Raw genomic sequence first — 21,593 nt, 5'->3', positions numbered from 1 at the left:
AAAGAGATTTTGAGTAATTGTTTCATAATCTGAATACATGAACCGATTCATCCGAAACTTAAGGCCTAATGGAAGGATTGAAAGATTTTTGTGTTCACTGGAATTCTTATTGGGGAGGCTCCCAACTAACGGTTACTTGAAATCCATTTCTATTTCATCCATTGATTTAAAATCTGAAAAATCAGATGCAATCCTACATATATAGTATTTCTTCCTTTGCTTGTGCTATGGCATGTGTTTTTGTAGGTTATGTAAGGAAACAAACAATTCCTCAACCTGGATTTGAGGTGCTTACCAGTGAAGGTGAAGTATTTTCACAACATTCTCAACCAGAATCACAATTCACAAGTGAAACATAGAAGTGAGTTGAACCCAATTTTCTCATCCAAATTCTAACATTCACCTATACATGAGAAGAAGCGAAGCATTTTATTGGTTTGAAGAAAACGCTGAAAAGAATTAACAAGACGGCGGAAAGGGGGGAGATTGAAATGGGATCTGCAACCAAAACCAGTGAAACAAAACAAGTACAAAGGTGCTCTGTAAGTTTGAACAACCACTCCAATATTAGGAAGAAAAGATAAATAGTACCAACTTTTTTCTTAGTTTTTCTCTGTCATCTGATGAAGAGTGAGAAGAAGGGAACTCTGTCCCAATCCAACCTACTCTATGTCTGAGTGATTGGAGCTTCAAATTTCATCATCACAGCCATAAACACAGGTAAGAACAGAGAGAGAGAGAGAGAGAGAGAGGGAGAGGGGAATAAGGAATGAGGAGGGAAAGCTTATTCTCGTTTGTCCCACATCGAGCAAGAATACTAATCTTTTCTGCTATATTAAGCTGCACGATATGTTCTCTCATTGCCGGGCTGGGTAACGCTAGCTTGTGACCCAAGTGGGGGCACCAAGGTGACTGGACTTGGGTCTAAACCAGATGGTAGAGCTTCTGGTTGCTATCTCCTGGCCCGCCCGTTCCAAGTGGAGAGTTGGGTTGCGGGGTCCGAGCGAAGGCTTGGACTTCGTGGTTCTTAGAGTGGAGGGCAATGCGTAAGGCTGGCTTCACAGAGCAACGATCACCTCCCGCTCCCTACGGTGGAAGAATAACGGGCCGGTGCTTCCAAGGCTCAATAAACGCCTGAAGGATTGGCCTAATCGAACAGTCACCTTTTTGCACTCCCGATCGGAGGTGAGATCAGTCCGGTGTACTCCCGAAATATAAATTTTTTATTTAATTTTAAGTATATATAAAAAATATATTTGTATAAATAAATAGTCGTTCGGTTCAGTTTGGTCCGGTGGAAATTCTAGGAAATCGAGACGGAACCGATTTCGTTTCGGTTCGGTCCGGAAAAATTCTGCCATCATCCCGACCAAAAACCGATAGGTCGGTTTTTTCGGTCCGTTGGTTTTTGTAACAACCCCACCCAAAAGTACTTTCTTAAATTTAACTTCCAAAATTCTCAGTAAAATGCCATTTGGTTAGCAGAAACGTGTTTTAACGGAGATAATAGTAAACATTAACATCTCGAGGGCAATAAAATATGTTATATTACACTTTGTGAAATTTATGAATTCGAGAATCAAACAATTTAACATAATACAAATATTTGATGTATATATAGCCAATTTGTTGCTCATATTGGGTAAAAAGTAAGGGAAGTGATTTTCACACTCCCCAAAAGTCGAGGGGTCATCTTCGTTTGTGTTCTCTCCCTATGTAGAACTTTCTTTACTATACTTGGGTGAATATCTACCCAACCCTTGTGAATTTGTCCTTGAATAACCCGAAAGTTGATGTCTTGTACCCAATGACGGGCTTTGGATGTTGGGATTCCGTAGCCTCCAGTCAATTTAGTGTTCTTTTTGAGCAATGAAATTGTCTGTTCGTAAAAAAAAAGAAAAGAAGAGAGACAATTATGGGAGACCACAAGGGTTGAGTAGACAATGCATGCATCTAATATCTGTTTTTGGGGCAAGGAATTTTTTGTTTGGGGCAAGTATGCATCTAATAAATTCTTTATACTTAATACAAAATGCCAGACAAAAACGGATAGACCGAAGTCTAATTTTGTTGATTCATTCACCCAAAAAATTGGAGTAGAGTTTATCATTAGAAACTGCAGAAATTTGCAATCGTGAAAGATTTATCTGTACTGACATGAAAACTCTGTTGAAGGATAGGGAAAAAGCAGAGATTTGATTTGATTTACTGTTTTGCATTTTAATCCCATGATTACTTTATGCGGAGACTACATCGACCCAAGAATTAGTCATAGCGGAGTCTAAGGACCGATGTCAGCAATGGAGAGTGAAACAAAAAAACAGTGAACGATGAAAACGGGTCTCAATAAACCATTAGCACAAAAACCAGGACACAGAGCTCTATTCCAGTAAACAAACCATTGGGCAAAGCGAAAAATACCACATTGTTCTATTAATTACAGGAAAAAAACCATGCATAAGTGAGAATTCGCCTCCCTCTGCATCCTGACCGAGTCGGTTTCCGGAAATTAATACCCACAAGAGCAACAAAGATGGAGCTGAACGACTGAATAATCTCCCCTATCATAACCCAAATTCAAATTGAATTGAGAGATATAAAACTGGGTCAATTTTCGTTTGTCCAAATCTTTGTACTAAGACTAGGCATATCAGCCAAAGATTATCTAATAGGGGAATCATGCTTTCTTCTGGTCATAAGCAGGTTTCATATGGCCTCCTAGATATTGTGAAAAATCTTTCCTTCAAGATTCAGAGCCTTGGTTTGTCTCATTACTGATTAGCCATGTCTACTGTTACGCCTACTTCAGCTGGCCGAAGAACTCGATCGTGCAGCACGAATCCTGGCTGCAGCACAGAAAGCACATTACACCATTTTGCTAGTTACTGACCATTTGTAGACAACTACCTAATTTTATGCATTCTGAAATAGTAAATACAAAATCCCGATTAATTGTGTGTGTGTGTGTGTGTGTGTGTGAGAGAGAGAGAGAGAGAGAGAGAGAGAGAGAGAGAGAGAGAGGTGACTGACTTTGGTAAAAAATGCCTTCAATTGAGAAGATAAAGTCGTGATACTTGCATGAATAATTTGAGTAAAAAGCTTATATATTTAAAACATCTAGGGATGACGCTTCATATCTTAGAAAATTGGCTAGTCTTAATTTATTGATAGCAAAGAGGGAGAAAAGAAAATACCTTCAGAACGATAGCTATAATGCCTGGGGGCTTAGAAGCATCTGGAACTTGGAATGCTGCATTATGCCTATTAGGATCAAATTGCTCATTTGTCGGGTCATATTTTTCCACTCCGGACTTTTTGAATACCTGAACCAAACATTCAGTAAACCTAAAAAGAAATTGTACCTTGATACAAACGTTATAAGGCAACAAAACAAATCAATTTCAAACCAGTATAAATGATAGCATGCAGCAACGACTGTAGTATTCTGGATGGCCAAGAAATTACCAGCCGCTAGTATGGAATGCAGTTCGGATGGAAATACAAAGAAACACACATGCAGGAGTAAAGGAATGCATGACATCTCACCAAAATTGATCTGGAGCAATATGTTTAATATACCTCTAGAAGTTGCTTTTCCGTCATGTCAACACCTTCAAGAAGTGTTTTGAGAAGGGGCACTGCTCCAGCAGTGTCTTTAGACGCATCAATCTTTGAGAAACTGTTTTCAACAACAGAAGCAGCTCTAGCCAGATTATCTGCAACATCCAGTAAACTCTTTGCAAAACTCTGCAGCATAATGTGCAAACAAAGAGCAAGACTCACAAATCGGCAAATCACAACAAAAACTGAGGGTCGGATCCAACTTAAAAATTAGACAGCATTATTTAAAAGGACACATACCTGTATAGCAAATTTTTGCGAGTTTGCTGCTTCACGTCTTGTCCTTAACATGACATTCGCCATTTCAGCATCAGCCAGGAGAACTTTTTCTTGCATCATCTCAATTGCTTTGTCCTTCCCTTTCAGCAGTTCTTCCTTTTCTGCCAAAACTTTCAACAGATCCTCCATGGATAAATCGCTTTCCGAATCTGAATCAGAAAATGCAATTCGTTTAATATGTCTCCTCCTCCTTTTGGCAGGTTGGGATTCCGAACTAGAATCTGATTCAACTTTCTGATTAGTTACTTCTATATATTCAGAACTGGAAGCTTCTTTTTTATCAGGATGGGTGGTATCTTCACTTGTTTTAGTGTGAGTACCATTGTTTTTAGACCGGGCAGCGTCTGTTTCAGTAGTTTCAGGAGACGCAGATGACCAGAATCCAAGTCGTCGAAAAACAGATGCGTTGAGGGGTGAGTTATGTGATAATGACACGACACTGGTAACCACCTGGAACACAAAAAGCACATGCATTCAGCACTTCCTAGATGAAATGTCAATTGTGTCACCACTCACCAGGAAAAAAGAAGAGGCAATGTCTCTTCTTCAAAATCAACCTCCAAACCATATAGCACTGAAGGTACATGCAACGTGGCTCTAAGGGATCCAAACTGTGATACCCGCTTCAAGAGGGCTAACCATTGCATTGTTAGTCCTACCAACTCAGGCCGACTATCAACACCATGGGAAGGTATGGAAGGTTTGCTTAGGTATAGTACCCGTTGTACAATGTGAATTGCCAGTCGCAATTGAGAGGCTAGATCACACTAAAGTTAACGAACTTGTGCAATTGGCTCCGGCATCCACCTTGTGATCTCAAGGTGGTTAGGCAAGACCCGCGTGACCTACCCCTTATGCATAGAGAGCTCTCAGTCCGGCTACTTCTCTATCTTTCCTCAGTCATCCTCAGCATCGTGGAGCCATACAGACGTTGTTGGCTCGTCATAGCTAACAGATGACATCCTGTCCTAAATCCTAATACTAAATGGATCTATGTAAATTCAATCAAGTCCGAACTCCAAGTCTTAATGTGAGCAAACATGCTTGTTACATACTCTGTCTCAATCATTAGAAAAAATGGGAAATATAGAAGAACATGGCAACTCCACACACCAATCTTAAATTTGGCATACATGGTAGTCGTTGTACTTAGAAGATACCACGTCTTTAGTCTTCAACACGGAGATCAATATTATAGAGGAGAAAGTTCCCATCAACCAAAAGTAGTGTCACCCTCTGTTAACATCCACTCTTCTCAACCTTCACAAATATTCCGGTTTATTTATGAACCGAAGTATTGCGAAATGATAGGGTTCTAAGAAACAACTTGGTTCAAATAAAACCCAGAAAAAGCAAACGAAAATATGAAACTTTCATCCTTGACACAAATAAACTTAAAATGAGAACAAAAAAAATGGAAACTATATCTCCAACATTGATACCCACAACCTAAACTAAGATACCACAATTTTTTCTTTGTAAAGAATACTCAATTCCAAAACTTTACAGAAACATAAGGACAGAGGCCGTAAACCCCCCCCACCCCCCCCCCCAAAAAAAAAAAAAAAAAAAAAATCTCTAGTTCGTATAAGAACTGCAAATCCAGAGTTCTGATTGAGGGCGCACCTTGACGTTAAATAACTACTACAAAATGAGAAGAAAAAATGGGAATCACAGCTCCAACATTTTTGAATTCCTTTTGTGTTGCATAACTTCAAAAACTACACTTTGACACCCACAATAATTTCTTGGTAAATAATACTACACAAAAGACTACAACTTTATAGAAACATACAAAACCTGAGCCTTAAACCCTAGCCCCCAAGTTCTTATAAGAAGCGCAAGTCACTCCAGAGTTAGAGGGCGCACCTTGTTTTCATAGTGACGAAGAGAGTGGAATTCATTGGAATCGATTACGATGGGACGGCGAGCATAAACTAGCAATGAGTTTCGGACGGTCCTCTGAAAACCTGAAGTAATCCTATACAGCGACATCTGCCGTTAAAAGGAGAGAGAGAGAGAGAGAGAGAGAGAGAGAGAGAGCGAGAAAATAGAGCGGAAGCATAAAAAACCTTAGGGTTTCCCGAAATTCCTCTATTTCCCGTTAAACAATTTTACGGCTGAAATTACACTAAAACATAATTATTGGGTGGTAATTTCCACACTTTATTTTTTGATAATTGCATTTTATTTTTTGATCTAAGTAAAACTTTTAAAGTTTTGATAGTGTCTTTCGAAATATTTCAAACTATTAAAACTCGCAAGATCGATAATGAAAATAACATATAATGAGTACTGTGAACAGGGATGGAAAGTCTTATTGGAAGATTACGTGATCAAGATAGTAACACAGCATAAATTCACTAAATCACTATAGCAAGGAGAAATAAGGTGACAATGCTGTTTAGCCCGACAATCAGGCCGAAATCGACCACACGACCACCAATGTGTTTTATTTGGGTTGAATATCAACCTTTCACATTTTGTAAAACAGCTTGAGCTCGATTTTCTATTATTTGAGCTCAACCTGGCTCGAGCTTGGATAGTTTTGAACGAGCCGAGCTCGAACACTTCAAAGCTTGGCTCAGCTCGTTTGTAGCCTTAACCGGGCCATGTGTATTATACAGGTTGAATATCAACCTTTCACATGTCTGCTACAGCTTATAAAGTTGTTTACGAGACAAAAACAACTTAAATAAGCTTTAAAACACATGACAATTCAGGACTCCATTTTCATACTCTCAAAGATTGGCTTTTAGCATGATTAGCTTCATAACCAAGCCTCCTATCCATGATGAAGAAGAAAGGTAATCTGGAGATCCATAATTTTCAACATGACAAAGTATATAGAAATCTCCCAAATGGTCATGCTTCCATTTCCAGTCGATCAGAATCTCATTATCCACTGTAATCACCATCACATATTACAACAACGAATGTAAATTTTTTTTTTCACATGGGAAATCGCATAGGAGCATGTACTTTTTCTCCCTTTTGAAATCTACAATGCGTCCATAAGACTCATGTACTTGGAAATTTCCAACTTATTTTCATTTTTCATCATCTTCATTCTTTTGCCTCAGCTGGTTCTGGCTCAGGATAGTAATCATGCCTGCAAAATGCACGACAGTTACGAAATGAAGGAAATGAAAAACCAACTAATGCGTAGTTGCAGGAATTGAATCGGTCTGACTTACTGAATTTTGCGTGACAGTTGATAAAAGCCCGTCGCAGCCATTGTGAGATTGACACTAACAAGATTCAAGTTTTTCTGAAATCTCAAAACAAAATACTCCATCAATATCCCTAATTGGTTGTTCTTTAGGCTACGAATCAGCACCATTGAGGCTGCAAATTGTTTCAAATTATTCACTCGGGCTAAAATCAAAGCAAAGGTATATAAGGGGAAGGGGGCATTTACACATCATGTAAAAGAACATAAAATGGGTCACAGGATCAAACACTATGGTGTGAGTAGTCTTCCATTTTAATATTTCCTTAGATTTATCATTTATGTAATGGCCTACGGAGGCAGACGGCTGTTGCTCGGAGAATGGAGTAGAATTTCGGAGGTAGTTGTAATTTCTGAGACAACAGAGAAAGGGGAAGTAAGGGAGGCACAGAAAAGAGTTTTGGGTAGGGGTTTCTCCATTTCCTATGTGTCCGCATGCACATTGCTAAATCACGTGTATCTTGTGTTCTCCTCCGTTCTATGTGTTTGATTGATGTGCCTAATTATTTTTGTGGGTTAGTAACATCTTGAAAAAAATTGACTAGACATTGGGCTTCACTTGTTTTTCAATTTAGCAGTTCTTGTAATTTCAAACCAAAACAATTTCCGAGCACCAACACAAACAGTTTACAGGAAAATTTTTTTCCAGTCACGTAATAATTTTAGAATGGGAGGGTCAGGCTTACGGGGATGATCTGCGTGCTGTAGCGAGACCAAATGAGTCCACTGATTGCAACAACTACAAAATCGAACAAAAAAATCTGTAAGAATCGAATCCTTAGAGTACATCTATGTATGTATAGCCCCGTATAGGTGCATGAATCTAAAGACTAATAAGTAGTACTCCTAGTAAATGTTGGGAAGTGAGAGTAGTACCAGTTTGATGAGGATAGGAGAGCTGTTCAGGTGGTTTTGAGAAGTCAGCAACATTAGCGATGCTGATCACCCATTTGAATGTTGGAGCCCAAAAGTGAACTGCATTTGAGGCAAAGGAGATGATCAGATAAGGTACTCAAGTGAATATGCTAAACACTAGTAAGTCATGGTGGTACTTCTAGCCAGGCCCAATTTCAATCTTGTTTAGACCTTAACACAGCTGTAATTATAAAAGCATAAGTTCGATAACTGGATTGAACCAATGGTTTATGCCCCCACTGAACATTCAAATAAGGATCCCCTATTAGATTAGTATAAAGGAGCATTTTTACGACAAGCTGGTTGTTTTCAGCAGAGTGCGTGGGTGTGGTTGGTGCAGCAGAGGCCCTGCTAGAAGTGGAGACAATATGAGCAAAAGACGAGAATCCCTATATCCGGCATAAAGAAACTCGGTCCTGGGGGAGTGAGGATGGTATTCACAAAAGGGAAAAGGAGCTGTGGGTTCTTGCTTTCCTTGTTTGAAAGGTCTTGGTTTGGTTTGGTATGGAATTAGAGAAAACTTGTTATGGTTATGCGGCTATATAGGAAAGGCGAAGGTGGGGTGGGGGGTGGTTACGCCCCCCTGAATAGAATCAATACAAATTCAATCAATCTATCGAAAGCTTAGAGTAGGAGTAGAGGTGGAAGGAAAAAAAAAGGCCCATTGAATCTTCCGAACAACAGACGTTTGATGCTTCTTAACCTATTTGACTAATTCCACTTCCTATCTGCAGTATGCTCTTTATGATCTCGGCTCATGATTCAATTGCCATGTATATAGCTATTGAGCCTCTGGGTAAAATAGAACTATGGGCTAGACCCATTAGTAAGGATACTTTTGAGGGGATCACCGCGCAACCACTTGCAACCATAGGATCTTGGCAGTGTGTGGGGAATTCAAGACCAAGTTCTCCAAGTTAATTGCCTCTCGTATATGCCTTTTGGATCTCCATGATCCCTTAGAAACAAAGTTGACTACCGTAAACGGCTAATCTATTCTTTCCTATCTGATTATAGACCACCCTGGGGAAGAGCCAGCTAAGATAAGATAGATAGACAACATAGAGAACTGCCAAGCTTGTCTCTGTGTCGGTCTCCGTCTCCGGGGTAGACTCAATCTTTAATCTTGATCCAAGCTTGAATGAAACGATCCGAAGCTTGCTACGACTCTCCTATGAGAAGAAGGAACGGCTCGTGGTAGGCCGCCCATCACTTCAAAATTCAATCGCAATCCCATTTCTTAGTCACCTGGCAAACCGCACCTTGGGAACTTCAGCAGGGTGAGCTCTTTGAAAACTTTTGTTTGGTAAGACGACGAATCTCTTGTTTCGTGAGAAGCACAATACGTTGCACTAATTGGAAAAAAGGGATTCGAGCCAGACGGAATCTGGCGATTAGAAAGCTGCCCATACGACCGAGAATCAAAGCAACAAAATCGCTAAATTATCAAATTACTCCTAAGATGAAAAAAAGCAAAGCAACTGTAATATTTCCAGACATGATGCCAAACAGGAACGAGTGAATTCATAAATGGAGATTATTTTTTCCACTGTCTGATTCTAAATTCTAATTCACCCGTTTCTTTTCTTTTGGTATAAACTGGATATAGCAGTTACCCACTTATCTCGATCAGCTAACAAATAAAAACAAAAATAAATTAGAGGCACAAGATTAGTTTTTGGGTAATTATAACTATACAGAAACACCTCACACAACCTCTCCGTCCACGAGATCAATTCAAATCGAACAAAAAATACTGACAGATGAACAAACAAGAACAAATCAAGGACATAAGCGTATTATGAGAGAGATACAGAGAGAGAGAGAGAGAGCAAACTGACTGGTTTTAGGGCCAGCAGGGTGGTTCCAGAAGGCTTGGATCTTAGAACCAGCCATTGAGACAGATAAAAGCAATAAACAGAATAGGCTAAATTTTCAATAGATTTCTAAACCTCCAGAAGAAGCATTATATAGGGTTGCAAGATGTACTTCATTACACTAGTACACTTAGTACACAACAAAGCTAAATAAAGAATACACATAATACAAATAGCTAAGTAAAAAAAATATATATCTACACGATTCACGCCGACTGGTTGGGTTTCTACAGAGGAGAAGTGTTTAACTGACGAAACATAAACAACGTCGTCGGTTGAACAACGAAAATCGGAATCTTCGAAAAATCCAATAAACCGGGAATACCTTCCAATAATTTTGATACAGGTGCTGTCATTGACCTGTGTGCCAGTAACGTGTGATCTTATCTTCAAGACTTTATCCCGGTTTCTTTAATGAAGGTGAGTGCTATTACCCATACCATGACTGGGATGCTGCCAAGTGGCTCTTGCTGTGTGGGTGCAAACACGGACGATTTGGATCAAATTTAAGCCCATATAAATCGCATACAAATTTAAATTGTCCATTGCTCGATTAAGATTTGGACCGTCGATTGCCGCGATGAACAGTCACCGCTCTACATCCCAGAGCATGGAACTGTACATAGGAACTTTGTTTGGTTTGGATTTTGAAAGAAGTATTTGGGGTAACACTTCTAAGTAAGGAGAGATACAGAAATGAAATGAAAGTAATAATTTGAGGAAAAACTTATCGGGAATCGTGCGCAGATAGAATGATTGGTTCCAGAGACCAAAATTGAATATAATAATAAATTATAGGGAAATTTTTATAAATGGTCCCTCTAGTTTGCATGAATTTTCATTTTCGTCCCTCTAGTATCAATTGTGTTACTTTTAGTCCTATAATTTGCATTCTGTCTCAATTTCGTCCCTCTCGCTTACGGCGTTAATGAAACAAACGGAATTGGAGGACAAAATTGTCATTTCTCCTCACAGAGGGACTAAATTGAGATTTTATGCAAACTAGAGGGACTATTTCTATAATTTTGTTTTTTACTTTTGTTTTTGTAAATAAATTTAAAATACATCATATATAATATATTTCTCATCTCACTTTATATTGAATAATAAAATATACGTTGAAATTTTGTAAAGTTTTTATTATATACATCACAAAAAATATGAGAAAATTCGAAAAACGACCCTTATGTTAATTGTCTTGGTCTTGTATTTTTTTTTTCAATTGAATTTTCACTATCGTTATTTTTTTTGTCACATGATTAAAAAGAAAAAGTTGTTCAATAGTATTTAGAAATCTTGTAATTGTGTTTAATTAAGCAATGAAACACTATTAAATATTAAGAGATCAAATACATTAAAATATGGGTATAAGTGTATTTATTTTGGGACTTACTCATAAGATCACTCATATAACAAATAAACACGGATTTTAAACATTTTTTTTATTGGGTGAAAAAATAAGAAGATTATAAGAACATGATACAAAGACATTAGCTAAGGGATTGATTTGTACATTTTCTAATATTTTTGTAATGTGTAATGAAATATAAATTTTCCAATATAGTTTGATTACCCAATAAAAAATAATTCAGTAGTCAAATACATTACTTATGGTCTTTTTTATTTTATTTGCAAAAAACGAAAGTAAAATGTAAAATTTTAAAAATAATCCCTCTGGTTTGCATAAAATTTCAATTTGGTCCCTCTGTGAGAGAAAATGACAATTTTGCCCTTCAATTCCGTTTGTTTCATGGATGGCGTTAGGGAGAAGGACGAAATTGAGATGGAATGAAAACTATAGGGTTAAAATTGATACAATTAATAGTAGAGGGACGAAAATGAGAACTCATGCAAACTAGAGGGACCATTTTTATAAATTTCCCTAAATTATAACTATAAAGGAAAATGATTTTCATACTCTCATTTTATCCATCGACACTCTTTTGTCTTTTATTCATGTGAAATTACGGAATATTTAAATATTCATCCTCTTTATCCATGTCATGTAAGAATTCATCCCGCAATTTTTTCATGCTTATGTTTTCATCCTCTTTTAGTGTGTGAATTACTTTCTTACCTTTTTCAATATGATATAAATATATTATGTTTATTGCTTTCCTAATTTAGTGGGATTGAATTGAATTATTTTTCCAATTTAGTAGGATTGGACTGTATTATTTTCCTAATTTAGTGGGATTTGGTAAATTTAAATATGATTGATTACTTTAATTTTTTTTCAAATTAAATCGCATCGAAACAATCATAATTCATGATTTTTTGGTAATTTTAATATGATTTATTATGTCATGTTTATTAAATCGGTTTCAAGTTAGATTACGAATGGTCATGAAACGTTTAAATCGATATGATAATTTAACCATGAAACACTGATCACAATAACACCTATTTTGATCGTAATTTAACCATATTTCATGGAATAAGATCATTAAAAATATAACCTTGTTGGTTAATATGTGAGCATTTTAACATGATCAATAATGCAAAAATGTGGTCAACTTATCATGTTAATTTTATAAAACATGACCACTTTATCATGTCTGGTTGACCAATACCCATAATCCACAAAGCTAAAATGTGGTCAACTTATCATGTTAATTTCATAAAACATGGACACTTTATCACCAACATAGAAACATATAATAATGTGGGTTTGGTGTGAACATAGACATATAATTAATTAACCATGAAATAGTTTCATGGTAAACGGTCCAAATAACTAACCATGAAATAATTTTATGGTAACGGTCTAAATAATTAACAATGAAATGATAGGAATATAGACAAACATATTTAAGGGTAAATGAAGTAAATAATTTACCATGAAATAGAATAAAACTAAACAAAATCCACTTCGACATTGGGGTGCTGTTGGAATCTTGGTCGAAGAAGACGGATGGCACATAGGTGAATCAACCCCAAAATGGACTTGTGCCTCATGGTAATCTAGTTGCTACCGCCAGGGGAGGTTGGTTCGGTCCGCCGACCCTACGAGCGGTCAACTTTCCTGGTTTTTCAAATTCTGGTGAGGATTGGTTTGCATGATTTTAGGGATGTGATGACTGCAAATATTTTGGGATGAACATCACGGTCGAGAATTTCGGGATTGAATGGCGAAATCTACGGGGGGGACTGGTGGGGTTAAGTTTCGATCCCAAAATTTGGTACTATATATATATATAACGGCACTATTGAAATTAAAAAAAGGTGAGGATGAAAACATAACGGTTCAAATCGACTGGGATGCAAACACAAGTTGATTTGGAGTTGAGGATGGATATTTAAGTCTCCAATGAAATTACTAAATTACACTTACTTCTTGAGTCATTTTTTTTTTTCATATGATGAAAGGCAATTTGATACTTTTAGGTGAATAAAAAAAATGTCAATGGATAAAAGAGGTATGTGAAAATCAATAATTGGGTAATGATTTTCATGCTCTTTCTTTTTTTTTTTTGGATAAATACAGCCGACTTCTTGTCTTTTAGTCGCTTCTTAAAGACTAAATAGAATTCCAATTGGACTCATCTAAAAGCCGGAAGGCACATAAAAGTTCAGCTCAATGATAAAAAATAGAGTGCATTTATGAAAAAAAGAGAGTAAGAATCACCATTGGGAGTACGGCTGTAAACGAACCGAATCGAGCCGAACCTTGTTAAGTTCGGCTCAGGTTCGTTAAGGTACTAGTATGGCTCGAGTTCAGCTCGAGTTTGATTCGAGCCTGAACAACTTGGCTCAAGTTTGATTCGAGCTTGAACAATTTGGCTCGAGTTTGGCTTGTTAAAATTTTTCAAAGCTCGGGTTCGGCTCGGTTGGATTCGTTAAGGTACTAGTCTGGTTCGAGTTTGACTCGAGTTCGATTCGAACCTGAACGTCTTGGCTCGAGTTTTGCTCGTTAAACTCAAACGAATCGAGCCGAGCTGAATCTAAGCTCAAATTGAGCTCGTCAAAAATCGGATTTGGTTCGGCTCAGCTCATTAAACTCAATAGAATCCAAACTCTTTCTTTCATTGATCGTATAAAATTTGGAAGAAAAATAAGTATTGAATTATATATACAACCTTAAAGTTTTTTAATTTTACAAATAAATCCCTATTGAATTATTAATTAAATTTAATTATAGGTTCGCGAGCCTAACCGAGCTGAATACCGTTAGGCTCAGGTTCGGCTCATTTATGGAACGAACCTAGAATTGAGGTTCAGGTTCAGTTCGTTTAGCAGACGAATCGAACTGGAACGAGCTCTTGCCGAACCGAGCCTCGACCAATACATGAACGGCTCAGTTCATTTACAGCCCTGATTGGGAGTGTGAAAATTCACTTCTTTGACTTTTTGACATTATGGCGAGCTAAAAAATGTCTTGGATAATGTAATTTTAGCACCCCAACGGGCTAAACTTGAGTACAGACCCATGGGGTAGCCCGAGCCTGGCCCAGGCCCAGACCCACCAAGGCCCAACCTCCTCAAATAGTAACCAAGCAGGCCCAATTGTCTATGTCAGTTGGCCCATGATTTGGCCTGACCGAGCTGTGATCGGCTGCACGTTCCGTACGGACGCCTCACGTGTAGAATCACCACCGCCCAACAGAAAAGAAAAAAAGAAAAAGAAAACAGGCTAAAGCTACACAGCCTTTATTAAATACTTTTCCTGGCCGTTGCAACCGCACACATATTTTCATCACGCCAAACAGCACCTAAAGTCAGGCACAGATGAAACAGGTGAAACCTCCCAGCTCTCTCTCTCTCTCTTCACGTTTCAAGTGGGAATGGAAACAGTACCAATAGTCCGAAACACTCATGACATACACAATGTAATGTAAGATACATAGTAAGATTTCGCTGGTACCATGCATGGGGAGCTTGTTTTTGGTTTAACAAACACAAGAAACGTCGAAAAGACGGACCGTAGTGCAAGAGCCTCGTGCATCGAATTGTCCAAAATAGACACAGCCGCCGTTCAAAAATGTCCTGTCTCAGAAGAATCAACGCATGCTAAATTAGGACATAATATGGGAAAAAATGCACCACTGATTTCCTTTTACGGTACCTCTGGAGAGTCAAAACAGTCCTCCCCACCTCACCTTTCTTCATTTCCTTACCTAAGGACCTTTACTGAAAATAACAGCAAAACCTCACACCCCAAACTCAGAAACTCACAGTTTTTGCTTATTTCAGCCTGCCTTTTGTGTTTTGCCTAAAGCAATCAAGAAACCACATCCTGTTCCAACCAAATGAAGCAAAACATCAAAACCATGGCACATAAGGCAATTCCTTTGCTTCTGTTACTTCAACTCCTGCAAATAGTCAGGACCAATGCTAAGGTTTCATCCATCATTGTATTTGGAGATTCCACTGTAGACGCAGGGAACAATAACAACATCTCAACAATATTGAAGAGCAACTTTGAGCCTTACGGTCGAGATTTCGAAGGCAAAAAGGCCACTGGACGGTTTTCCAATGGTAAAATCGCAACGGACTTCATCTCACAGGCTTTTGGTCTCAAGCCAACTATACCTGCTTACTTGGATCCCCTGTACAGCATTGCAGATTTCTCTTCTGGAGTTTGCTTCGCCTCAGCTGGCACTGGTTATGATAATGCTACCTCAAATGTGCTAGTAAGTCCCAAAAATATATTCTTATAGGAACAGCTCTGTGCTTGTTAATTAGTACTTTAACTTTCAAATAAGTAGTAGTTGATACATGGGATGTAGTCTGGTACCCAATACATTATGTACTAATATTATTTGGTGAAAAAGAGAGGCAAAAGGGTTCCAAATCATCTGATATTCCCAATTATAGCAGAACTTTTCAGATATAGGTACTTACAAATCATATCATCGAGTCAAGTTGAATCGAATCAACTGGTTAAGGTTTGAACGTAGGTGGGCCTAGAGACTTAACTTTGATTACAATTTACTTCATTTCCCTTGCAGTCTGTAATACCACTGTGGAAAGAAATAGAGTACTACAAGGAATACCAGAAGCAGCTACGAGGTTATCTTGGCGAAGAGATAGCTAACATGGTTCTAAGTGAAGCGCTATATCTGATAAGCATAGGAACCAATGATTTCCTGGAGAACTACTATATAGTTCCAGGAAGATCGTCTAAGTATTCCATTGGTGAGTACCAGGATTTTCTTGTGGGAATCGCAAGAGATTTTGTAACGGAGCTTTACCAGCTTGGAGCCCGAAAAATATCTCTTACCGGGCTTCCTCCCATGGGGTGTTTGCCATTGGAGAGGACCACAAACATGCTCTTTGGGAGCAAATGTATAGAGAAGTACAATAACGTGGCGCTAACATTCAATGAGAAGTTGAAAGGATTGATTGAGAAGCTGAACAAGGAGCTTGCTGAATTACACTTGGTTTTTTCAAACCCATATGATATCCTCTTAGAAATCATTCAGAATCCTCACGCTTTTGGTAAGTTTTGCTTGCATCGGTCGTGCCAGTGTTGAACTTTTACCCACTTCAAATATTACTAGCTCAATGATTTTTTCATTTTGTTTTGTTTTTTGTCAACGGTAATTTACTTTTCCAATAACAGACAACGTAAATTAGTGTATAGCTAACTGTAAACAACTTAGAACAAGGTCACCAGGCACTTAACAAAGTCCTATTTGGCTATTCCACTAACTGAGGTTATATTTTCAGGCGAAAACTACTCTATCTATAGTTACCATGAAATCGTCGTATTGTGGGAGAACAACTTATTTACTTTTGGGAAACAAAGAAATGAACTCCCAGAAAACTAAAGGGAAGCTGGTAACTCTAGGAATGGAATTTATGAGGGTTTGTTTGTGAAAATTGTCATTTATGTTAAGGTCTCTTCCATGTCTAACAAAAATTTCGACCAAGACCCATCGTGTTTCCTATTCAGTTCCTAATTGATTCTCTGCTTGCTGTTTCCCCTACATATTTTGGGTGCATTCCCTGCTTTTGTTTCTCCTATATTTTTCTGGTTTCCGTTCCTCTTCTGGCAATTATGCTCTATTCATTATCCCAATCTCAGATAGCAGCAACTACTTCTAATTCGCCCACTAGATATGCTTCACATTGTAATTTGACAATTTGATCTGTCTTTCTTTTCTTCAGTAGTTATTCTCCTTTCTTTCCATTTGGGAGGAGATAAAGCAACCTTTTTCATCAGTTAAAGACTTGGCATTTTACTAATTTTATCCCCCCAAAGATTATGACCAAAGGAATCAAATATTCTGAGCATTGCTTTTGGTAAATAAATTAAATTGGTTGGCTTGTCAGCCCTATATAAGTAAGGTACAATACGGGATTCACCTCAATTCTCAGTAACCATATTCATTTGCATTCCATTTGAATCCAAATTAATTCCACAAACATTCATAGCCATGTGGAATTTAAGGCTATTGGTGTTTTTTTGAACAGCGAATTTAAGGTTATTGTTCATCATGACAGGATTTGATACTGCAGCAAGAGCATGTTGTGCATCTGGCATGATTGAGATGAGTTACATGTGTGACAAACTGAACCCTTTCACCTGTTCAGACGCCACCAAGTACGTGTTTTGGGATTCCTTCCACCCCACAGAGAAAACAAATTTTATTGTTGCTGATCACACGGTCAAGAATTCCCTATTTGGGTTCCTGTAATTTATCATAGTACTGTAGTGCTTGAAATCACAAATGTTGTTTCCACTATTCATATACTAAACTACTATACAAACTACAAGCTAATAAATTAAGATCATGTTCCCCAAAATGGAAAGCTTTCCCCCATATATGATTCAGTTGCAGTAACCCAAACCAACTTTTATATTTTCTTAGTTCGTCCAAATATACAATGTCATACATGCTGAATTGTAGTTGATGAGACCAAAAGAAGAACAACAGAGAGCATGGCGTATGTTCCTTGGGCTCAGTCCATAGAGACACACAGCAAGGTGTACATATATATGTAACGACATATAGATGGAGAGACTTTTATAACTTAGTTTGCCATCGAGATGATATGAAGGTGATTTACAAAAGCAGCAAAGAATAAGGTCAGCTACCTTACCCAAAGAAGATATCCCTCTGACAAAAGTAAAAAATGCCTCGATTATCTAGTCTACATGTTCTCTCCAAAATCCAACTGTATTCAAAACAACAGGAGAAAAAAGGAGTAATTGCTTGTAGTATGTTAAGGTACTAACCACCAACCATGGTATATCTCTGCCAATAGTCAAGCTACTAAACATAATAAAGGCCAAGCATTGTTTCATAGACACTGATCTCAGATTTATACATGAAGGTACATTGTCAACTACAATGGACAATCCATTGCCAGATGAATATGGGGAAGGATTAAAACTGGCATAAAATAACACACATTTATGCTGTTACAAAACTAAGCACAAGAATACTGACTTCTTAAGTACCAAAACATGAAGCAGCTAGAGTGTATGGTAATGTATCTAAGAGAAAGAAGAAGATAGGCACCTAAATTCAAATGGTCATATCATTTTGGCTCTTTTGGGAAATGCAGCTTGATCAGTGTAGGAAGTTCAGCAAGCTCAACTCGAGGCTTACCCAACAAAATGCTTCTCAACTTATCATCACAGTTTACTACGTTCTTGTTGTTTCGATCCTGAACAAGGCCAAAAATAGCTTTCAGTGAGGGTATGTGGAAACCGATAATATTATAGCAATACACCACCCAAACTCCTGCAAATGCGATTCCAGACAGCCTAGCATGCCGAAAAACATTAATGCTTACATTTTGTTATTGAATGCCCAGGCAATGGAGGTTGAAAAGTGAAAGGTATTAGTAGTGTGGTGCCTAAAAAAGAACTCGGTAATAATTGCCACAAAACTAAAGTTAGGTACTGCAGATTTTGAACGATGATCTGACCAGAGGTTAAAACACCGTCTGCATGCAAAAAGCTAGTGATAACACTCTTTTGGACTAGGCAATCTGTATAGGATGTTAGAATATATAGACATCATGAGACTAAAACTGGGTACATACTATCGCCCATTTCCAACTGAAATCACAAGAGTCTAACACCTAAACGTATCACGTGATCTAGCAAAAGATAAGACTAGTATAAGCATAATGAATCGTTTATCAATCTTACTACAACCATAGTAAAGTGAAGATACAAAGCTTTTTCGTAATATATTAATCTGAGGGAGATAAAAGGGGACCTGGAGATTGTTGGCCTTGATGTATGACCAGACACGCATAAAACAGCCCAAACGGGAGATCTGAGACTGACCCAAAAAATCTCGAAGTGTTGAAGGAAGATTTACAAGGTCAATCAAGTTGGAGAGTTTCTTTGGGTTCTCAGTGATGGCCTTCTTCATCCGCGGCAGCATTATTGTTGATTGTGATATCTTCTACAAATCGAAATTCAATAACTCAGTGAGTAGTGTGAATGAAGAGTAAGACCGCCACTTGCTTTTACTTAACTGTCCCTTCATGAGAATACTACAGGTACAATTTACTAATTCTTCACCTATAAAAATATGAGAAACCACTGCCTTTATTGTCTGGTTTGGTATTTCGGGCAATCACCTGTGATCCACAATACACTAGGCATGCAATTGCAAACAGTCCAAAAAACACTCTGGTAGTTTAATTTGGGATAATTTAACTGAAAAGTACCCTCATCCTAAAATACATTAACCAGAACCAGAAACAGAAACAGGGAACAAATTAGCATGTTGCTTTTGCTGCTACAAGCGTTCTTTCCCCTTCAATGGCAGTGGCACTTACTTTAAACTCTTTATGGATTTATCGAAACTCGAAAGTGTAAAAGCTGTGAAACAGTGGTGTTGAGTTCTTATTTTAAGTGAATATCTAGCCGCGAATCAGTCAGTACCATTGTTCTTTGATGCTACTTCGCACAGGAAGTTATGATTTTCTAAAGTGGCATATACCCTCTTTTATAGAGTTTTCTTAACAGGGATCTTTGTATTTTTTTTTTTATAAAAGTATGGTCCTTGGGTTTACAAGGGAGGAGAAAAACATGCACTTATCAGCACTCAGCAGACGCACTAGGCCAAAATGACAAAGTTTCCCAAACATTTGCATCAACTTTTTCTTCTCTTTTTTCGCTCATCGAACCAATTCCACCGCCCACCCCACACAATTGTGCAAAAGAATCCAAACACCCTAAAAAAGATTGCAGTTTACAAGAGGAAATTAATCACTGCAAACGAATAATGGCCCCCCGGTAAGATAGAGTCTTGGTTCCACAAAACTTCTTTTATTGATAACTTGAGGTGTCTGGCCGACTTATGCGCACCTCAGAACCAATCCCACTGTCCACTAATAGGGGCCCAATTGTCATGTGGAGTATGGACAGCCTTATAAAAGTTGATAGCACCTCTGACATGGCTTCTGGACAGTATCAATTACGTGAATCTCCACCTAGGTAGCCCAAGGGTATGTTAATTACATGAAATTTCAACCAGTTACGAAGATGAGAATTACCCATTGAGAGATGGGATGCTCGGCGTACCATCTAGGGCCCTAAGGCTTTAACCCGTTAATTAACTTTTACTTCAATTTGCCAAATTGATACTAAAATAATTTGCTCACATTTGCTCAGCATAGCCCATAACACTCGATTCACAGTCTTACTAATGGAAGAGATAAAACCTTAAAAGACATTATTTCTAAGGGGAATTTAACCAAACACCTGGGCCGGCCCCTGGCAGAAGCCTTGAAAACCACTGCTTCAGAGCCCCCAAATAAATGCTAAAAAGTACACGTGAGCTGAATTTTCATTCACTCCTGGTCAGCACGAGAGAGAGAGAGAGAGAGAGAGAGAGAGAGAGAGAGACCTGTTTCTTTCGAACTCGATTTACACTCCGTTTGGCTCGAATTCTGATCGCGTAGGTTAGTACCAAGTACGGAGTACTCCTATATGATTATAGGGTAAATTTCACTCACCTCCCCTGAGGTTCTGATAATCGCACTGATTTCCATAACCTTACAAACTATTGTTCATATTCCCCCATTCCGTTAAATCCACACTAACACCGTTAGTTTTTGTTGTTAATCGACTGAAATCCCCTTGAATATTACTCCACTAAACTAAAAAATCAAGGATTTTTCTTCTTTTTGTACTTTAATTGGAGTATTAAATACTAAAACTAAAATTATGCTGATTCTATAAGATAAAATTTGTATAGTCACCAGACCATTCCATATTTTTATTATCATATTTTATAAAAATTATTCCATAATTATCGTTTAGTTATTTTTGATATTTATCTATTTTTCTTCTTTTCTAGTAAAAGCTTTAATTTTGATATCAAATTAGACACAATTATACAAACCTCGTTGAATTTGAATATTAATCATGCATTATACATTATCATAGTCATTGTCTTTTTTTTTTTTTTTTTCTCTTCTAAGTGTATTTTTCCACATGGAGGACACATAGATATCTAATTACAATACTGAAAAAAAAACATGACTCTTTGTAACGATTCTTTTAGGAAATAAAGTCACTATAATTTACACATTGATCATTCTTTAAAGTCTTCTTTCTCCTACTACTGCATTAGTGATGAAACATAATTATAACTAATGAACTAATAGGGAAAATAAGAAGGAAAAATAAAAAAATATTACAGATTTTTTTATACTTACTTTATTTCATCAAAAGACATATAAATACACGA

At 37.6% G+C, this 21,593-nt stretch overlaps 4 protein-coding genes across 11 annotated transcripts in view; 1 reads left to right on the top strand and 3 right to left on the bottom strand.

The window, feature by feature from the left end:
* Window positions 1–2,324: 2,324 nt before the first annotated feature.
* On the bottom strand, window positions 2,325–6,601 carry LOC131329592 (grpE protein homolog 2, mitochondrial-like). Of its 2 annotated transcripts, XM_058362801.1 has the most exons (6): window positions 5,770–6,168; window positions 4,221–4,350; window positions 3,862–4,049; window positions 3,580–3,747; window positions 3,195–3,323; window positions 2,325–2,846 (listed from the first exon to the last, which is right to left on the bottom strand). In XM_058362801.1, the coding sequence occupies exons 1-6, from the start codon at window positions 5,893–5,895 to the stop codon at window positions 2,772–2,774; spliced, it is 816 nt and encodes a 271-aa protein (XP_058218784.1). In that variant the 5' UTR covers window positions 5,896–6,168; the 3' UTR covers window positions 2,325–2,771. The 2 variants fall into 2 exon arrangements, with proteins under 2 accessions (XP_058218784.1, XP_058218783.1); XM_058362800.1 differs by having other exon boundaries at window positions 3,862–4,350; window positions 5,770–6,601.
* A 144-nt stretch (window positions 6,602–6,745) lies between these two features.
* Window positions 6,746–10,332, bottom strand: LOC131329596 (mitochondrial pyruvate carrier 4-like). Of its 2 annotated transcripts, none has more exons than XM_058362817.1 (5): window positions 10,250–10,332; window positions 8,009–8,107; window positions 7,819–7,871; window positions 7,098–7,171; window positions 6,746–7,012 (listed from the first exon to the last, which is right to left on the bottom strand). In XM_058362817.1, exons 1-5 carry the CDS (start codon window positions 10,278–10,280, stop codon window positions 6,967–6,969), a joined length of 303 nt encoding a protein of 100 aa, XP_058218800.1. In that variant the 5' UTR covers window positions 10,281–10,332; the 3' UTR covers window positions 6,746–6,966. The 2 variants fall into 2 exon arrangements, with proteins under 2 accessions (XP_058218800.1, XP_058218799.1); XM_058362816.1 differs by having other exon boundaries at window positions 9,889–10,304.
* A 4,303-nt stretch (window positions 10,333–14,635) lies between these two features.
* Window positions 14,636–18,038, top strand: LOC131329591 (GDSL esterase/lipase At4g26790). Its single transcript, XM_058362799.1, has 3 exons — window positions 14,636–15,557; window positions 15,876–16,365; window positions 17,374–18,038. The coding sequence occupies exons 1-3, from the start codon at window positions 15,174–15,176 to the stop codon at window positions 17,565–17,567; spliced, it is 1,068 nt and encodes a 355-aa protein (XP_058218782.1). The 5' UTR covers window positions 14,636–15,173; the 3' UTR covers window positions 17,568–18,038.
* LOC131329593 (upstream activation factor subunit UAF30) overlaps window positions 17,428–21,593 on the bottom strand; it is a 30,032-nt gene continuing 25,866 nt past the window's right edge. Inside the window, exons 2-4 of one of the 6 annotated variants that reach the window (XM_058362804.1) lie at window positions 19,104–19,295; window positions 18,396–18,543; window positions 17,428–17,561 (exon numbers count right to left, since the gene is read on the bottom strand). In XM_058362804.1, the coding sequence (XP_058218787.1) occupies window positions 18,415–18,543; window positions 19,104–19,295 (321 nt within the window). In that variant the 3' untranslated portion in view covers window positions 17,428–17,561; window positions 18,396–18,414. The other 5 variants (XM_058362805.1, XM_058362806.1, XM_058362807.1 and 2 more) reach the window with 5 other exon arrangements.

Source organism: Rhododendron vialii, chromosome 6a, assembly GCF_030253575.1.
Source record: "Rhododendron vialii isolate Sample 1 chromosome 6a, ASM3025357v1".
NCBI classification, from domain to species: Eukaryota; Viridiplantae; Streptophyta; class Magnoliopsida; order Ericales; family Ericaceae; genus Rhododendron; species Rhododendron vialii.
This window is presented reverse-complemented; position numbering and strand designations above follow the sequence as displayed.

What these genes read in the sequence shown, in the direction of transcription:
- LOC131329592 (XM_058362800.1), bottom strand. Translation starts at nt 5,895, where the DNA reads ATGTCGCTGTATAGGATTACTTCAGGTTTTCAGAGGACCGTCCGAAAC. An exon ending in CGGAAAAGCAACTTCTAGAG is followed by an intron (nt 3,324 to 3,579) that starts GTATATTAAACA and finishes TGTTTGGTTCAG; the next exon opens with GTATTCAAAAAGTCCGGAGT. An exon ending in TTATAGCTATCGTTCTGAAG is followed by an intron (nt 2,847 to 3,194) that starts GTATTTTCTTTT and finishes TCTGTGCTGCAG; the next exon opens with CCAGGATTCGTGCTGCACGA.
- LOC131329596 (XM_058362816.1), bottom strand. Translation starts at nt 9,943, where the DNA reads ATGGCTGGTTCTAAGATCCAAGCCTTCTGGAACCACCCTGCTGGCCCT. An exon ending in CCCTGCTGGCCCTAAAACCA is followed by an intron (nt 8,108 to 9,888) that starts GTCAGTTTGCTC and finishes CCTCAAATGCAG; the next exon opens with TTCACTTTTGGGCTCCAACA. An exon ending in CTCCTATCCTCATCAAACTG is followed by an intron (nt 7,872 to 8,008) that starts GTACTACTCTCA and finishes TCGATTTTGTAG; the next exon opens with TTGTTGCAATCAGTGGACTC.
- LOC131329591 (XM_058362799.1), top strand. Translation starts at nt 15,174, where the DNA reads ATGAAGCAAAACATCAAAACCATGGCACATAAGGCAATTCCTTTGCTT. An exon ending in ATGCTACCTCAAATGTGCTA is followed by an intron (nt 15,558 to 15,875) that starts GTAAGTCCCAAA and finishes TTTCCCTTGCAG; the next exon opens with TCTGTAATACCACTGTGGAA. An exon ending in TCAGAATCCTCACGCTTTTG is followed by an intron (nt 16,366 to 17,373) that starts GTAAGTTTTGCT and finishes TCATCATGACAG; the next exon opens with GATTTGATACTGCAGCAAGA.